The sequence below is a fragment of the Siphateles boraxobius genome, unplaced genomic scaffold, assembly GCF_051911475.1.
Source record: "Siphateles boraxobius isolate OS27281-9 unplaced genomic scaffold, OSU_SipBor_1 41, whole genome shotgun sequence".
Taxonomy (NCBI): Eukaryota; Metazoa; Chordata; class Actinopteri; order Cypriniformes; family Leuciscidae; genus Siphateles; species Siphateles boraxobius.
Window position 1 is genome coordinate 36,160,599 of NW_027509042.1, and position 5,330 is coordinate 36,165,928.

At 35.2% G+C, this 5,330-nt stretch overlaps 1 protein-coding gene across 1 annotated transcript; it reads left to right on the forward strand.

The window, feature by feature from the left end:
* The first annotated feature begins 652 nt into the window (after positions 1-652).
* On the forward strand, positions 653-2,481 carry cryba2a (crystallin, beta A2a). The gene is made up of 4 exons (XM_077199987.1): positions 653-813; positions 1,578-1,719; positions 1,992-2,134; positions 2,236-2,481. Exons 1-4 carry the CDS (start codon positions 653-655, stop codon positions 2,381-2,383), a joined length of 594 nt encoding a protein of 197 aa, XP_077056102.1. The 3' UTR covers positions 2,384-2,481.
* Positions 2,482-5,330: the final 2,849 nt, after the last annotated feature.

Here is a 5,330-nt window from a genome sequence, read left to right on the forward strand (position 1 = left end):
CCCCCAACGTTTATTACGCCAAATCTCTCCCACAACAGCATGTGAGTATGGGTCGCCGTCATGCTGCCAAAATCAACATCATAACAAACCTCATGAAAGCGGATTTAACTGTGAAAATGGATAAACTGATGCTCAGTCGTGTTGACTGGACACAATCATCATGGATCATGAATGATGGGAGATAGAGGCCTTTGTGAATCTTTCCATGGACTGAAAAGTCACCCATTTCTGGTGGTTGCTAATTGAATTTTCAAAGCAATGTTTGGAATTGAATCATTTCGGCCATCGCTGGATTCATGGGGCCCCTATTATCTTTGACTGCAAACTATTTATTGGTTGTTTTAGAGCAGATAGGCATCAGTTTGTGAATATCATGTCTGATAGGTACCTTTCTCTTGTCGCAACCACACTGAAATGGCCGAATAGAACAAAAAGTGTTTATTCTAAAGTGACCTAAAAGAAGAATGTACATGTCTCACATTATTGCTTTTGACAACTTGATGCTAACAGTAATGTCCTGAGGTCATAGGTTAGGCCTGAATGTTGTTGATAGTAGTGCTTGTGATCTTTCAGGTGAGTTTAGGTGGTGTTGTATTGTTAACCTTATCCCTTAATGTTGCCGGTAGCTGGAGAGAGCAGACAGGCGGCCATCATGAATCAGCGAGAGCAGATGGAGCAGAGGGGGCAGTGGAGGATCACAGTGTGGGAAGAGGAGAACTTCCAGGGCAAGCGCTGCGAGTTCATGCTGGAGTGCCCGAACATTTTGGACAGGAATTTCCAAAAGATCCGATCTATCAAGGTGGACAATGGCCCGTAAGTGTGTGTTTGAGCTGATTTTCTTTTGCTGATATCAGTGTCTTACATGTGTACTGTATGTGTGTGATTATGAATAAGTTGGGGTTGTTTTTAAGATATATTAACATATATCTCAAAAAGAACCCCATCATATACATACATAGTCAAATTGACAGCAATCAATTAATTGCAATCAGTTTGTAATCGCATATTAATATCTATTTATATATACATTAGTTTGTAAATATGTAATATATACATACATACACACACATATTATATATATATATATGTGTGTGTGTGTGTCAGCTGGCAAATCAATTATTCGCGTATAACATAAAAGTTTGTATATACATCTACAAACTTTAATGTTATATGCGATTAACTGTGAATAATCGAATTGACAGCACACACACACACACACACACACACACACACACACACACACATATATATAACTAACATATATATATATATATATATATATATATATATATATATATATATAAGTGCTGTAAAATCAATTAATCGTGATTAATCGTAGACAGCCATCGATTAATTGTGATTAGTTTGTAATCGCTAATTACAATGTCTACAGACTTTCATGTTAGATGCAATTAATTGCAATTAATCGATTTGACAGCACTAATATATATATATATATATATATATATATATATATATATATATATATGTGTGTTTGTGTAGTTTATAATATTTTTAATAGGTTTTTGTCCCTTTTTTTCTTGAGATAATATAAACATTGATCCTATTTTTTACAGCTGGGTGGGTTATGAGTATCCAGAGTTTCAGGGTCAGCAGTTCATCCTAGAGAAAGGAGATTATCCCTGTTATCAGGCCTGGAGCGGAAACAGCAGCTACCGCACTGAGCACCTGCTCTCCTTCAGACCCATCAAATGCGCTGTGAGTTACATTTAAGTGTCTCGTTTATTTACATTTAATTTTGAGTTCAAATCAAATTTGTTTGTGAAATATCACAGAACCATTATATATATATATATATAAATATTGAAAAGGGCATTGTATGATATAGACATACAATATACTCTGCTGAAATGCAATGTGTACATCATTTTAATTTTATAGCATTTTAAAATGAACATGACATCTTGCATCTGAAATAGCCTACAAACTTTTCAAAATATTCTTTTGTGTGTGTCCTCTTTCACCGCCAGAAACACAGTGATAGTAAAATTACCCTGTATGAGTGTGAGGACATGATGGGACGCAAGTTTGAGATGTGCGACGACTATCCTTCTCTTCAAGCCATGGGCTGGTGCAGTAAGGAGGTTCCTTCTATGAAAGTCAACAATGGAGCGTAAGTCATCCTCCATTTTGCCTCAATATATGTTATGTTTGTATTATTCTCTCAGCACTCAGATTTATCTAATTTATGTGTTCTTCATCCTCTCACGGCAGGTGGGTGGGCTACCAGTTTCCAGGTTACCGTGGATACCAGTATATCTTTGAGAGAGACAGACGTCAGGGAGAATACAGGAACTATAATGAGTTCGGCACCCAGGCCCACAGCAATCAGATCCAATCAATCCGCAGAATTCAGCACTAACTCCGCCCCCGCTCTTCTCCTATTGGCTAATGTGAATCAAGTGACAGCATTATATGAGACGAATAAGGCAATAAACGCTTTTCAAACTCCAGAAAAAAGAGTGTGCTTTTCGCCATTCCTTTAATTTATCAACAAATTTAACGTTAGATCGATAAAAAAACTGGAGTGTAATTATTTTATAACAAATCAAGATGGAATACAGCTTATAAGGCTATCCTAGCCTTTGTACTTATAACGATTTAGCATTTTGTTAACAGAATTTTTCAATTCAGATTAGAGATTTTTAGATTAGATTTTTTGTTTTATTTCATTTTTTTCCCTTAATGTCAGACATAGAATGTATATTGTTCTTGTCGGATTGTATTTTATTTTCAATAAACAAAAGCACGAGATGATGGCTGTAGTGTTTCTACTGTGTGCTATTGTTGCCAGATCTGTTGTGTTTTGCAGCTCAAAACGTTTGATTATTATTACGATTTGGTCAGATAAAATTAAAATCATATATTTAAGAATAAGTAATTCATCGAGAGCTGTCCACGGTGCTGATATATTCTAACCGCGTATCAGAGCAAATAAGAGACTAACAAAGCATTAATATTTGTGGAAATATTTAGGCTACTGGCAAGGTATTTTTCATCCGTTTCTGAACTTCACAGAAATTCCCATTGGACTTTCGTCGAATTAAGTTAAAAATGTAAATCAAGAAGAATTAAGGAGAATATGAAAATGTAGTCAACACGCCTGACTGAAGTACAGCAAAGCGGCTTTACAGCACAACAAAACACAGTCGGTTACAAAGGTCCAGTAAATGTAGTATTTTGATAGGCGAGGAGCATTCAAATAGACAGCAGGCTGGCAGCGCAGGAGACGATCATTGAGCGCCCTCTGCTGGTTACTTTTTGGCTTTACCTTTTCTGTTACCTTAAATTATATCTTTATCTCTGTAAAGCTGCTTTGAAACAATCTACATTGTTAAAAGCGCTATATAAATGAGGATGACTTGACTTGACTTGACTTTACAGTAGGTGTAGACCTCAGTTTACCTATAATTTGAAAACTTTAATCAAAATGTGTGTTTTATTAAAAATGACTTTAAATAGATAAAAAGTGGGAAAAAGTCTTATGATGATAAACTAAAAGTGTCTTACAGAGGTGCTATTATCGGTTATCACGATCACAACTTCATAACATAGCTATTATTAATGTTCGCTGTTACATTATTAATGTTCAAATAGAAATATTTGAATAAAAAAAACACAAAATACATAAACATATGAATTTACTGTTTATTTTATGAATTAATAAATTACGTGGCCAATACATAATGAATGAAAAAAGAAGAAGATAAAAAGCTAGTCTCTCATGTTGCCCCATGATGGCGCCCTTGATTTTTGCATTGAAACGTTTGGGTGTTTTACGTTGTCAGAAAATAGAGAAAGGATTTTTTTTCTATATCGTTTCAAGTTAAATTCATAACTAGCCATGAAATTCAGTAACATAACAGCTTCGGTAAATATCTGTTTCTGATGTCAAAATGTCATGGAGAAACAACTGCCCTAGGGATTTGACCGGGATCAATCCAAGTCAAGTCACATTTATTCTTTTTAGCGCTGCAGGCTACAATGCAGATTGTTTCAAAAGCTTCACATTAATAGACAGTGTTAATGTTATAAAATCACCCATTTAGACAGAAATTCAATTTCAACTGTGAAGCAACAGTATATAGGTCTAATGGCGTCATTATTCAGCTCTGTTCAATGCTGTTTCAATTAAGTTCAATGTGTTAATGTTGCAAAGCTCATCATTATGAAACCAAATCAATTCCGCTACAATAGGGCTTTTCAGATAAGTCCCACTGTAGTCATTTTTTTTTTACAATAGCTTGAATGTAACTCTGCACCCTTACTTAATTTAGTAAATGCAGGCAATGAATATGCAAATTAGCCCCGCCTCCACTCAATACTCACATCAGCTCAGAATACCTGATCCACACAGTCAACTTTAATGTAGTAAGTAAACACTGCACGAGGAAATACTGGTTTAATTCAGCCATATATATCTGAACCAGAAACTGATTCAGAAGAAGAAGTGGAAGAGTTCATTATAGGCTCGTATACAAGTCGATGTATCAGAATGGTAATGTAACTTAGAACGTGAGTGGAGAAAGGCTTATAGTTAACCCCTTACCAGTCGCCCCCCTTTTTGGCAATCGAGTGCAAAATGACATACCCATAATAAAATGGTTGTTTGATGGTCAACATCAATATTCATCATACTCATAATTTATATGAATGGGTGGGGGTTGGGGGGGGGGGTTGACTTATAAGGATGTTGATACAAACTCATTGACCTAGTTTAGACTTGAATGAGGCCACTGCACTTTTTTTAAGTAACACTGCACCTGCTGCTATGTTAATTATAGCAGCCATTACTCTTCATCAGGAGAGTTTAATCAGGTGTAAACAACTCAAATCACCCTCTTACCACCAACCTATCATGCCCATCACCCACCGCCTCCAAAAATAACACGCCCGAGATGTACATCTCCTCTGCTGTACATCCATCATTACATTTTCCCCACTCATGTTCTCATGTTCTTGTTCTATTCTGTGCTCTAAATACATCAAAATTCAGCTCTGTCAATATACTCAAATATATATGGGTTGATCTATCTACCTATCTACCTATCTATCTATCTATCTATCTATCTATCTATCTATCTATCTATCTATCTATCTATCTATCTATCTATCTATCTATCTATCTATCTATCTATCTATCTATCTATATATCTACAAAATAGGTAGATCATTTCAAATAAATGTTTTTTATTTTTATTTCTATTCATCAAAGAATCCTGAAGCATGTATCACAGTTTCCACAAAAATAATAAAATACGACTATACGACAGTTTTCAACAGTGATAATAATAAGAAATGTTTCTTGA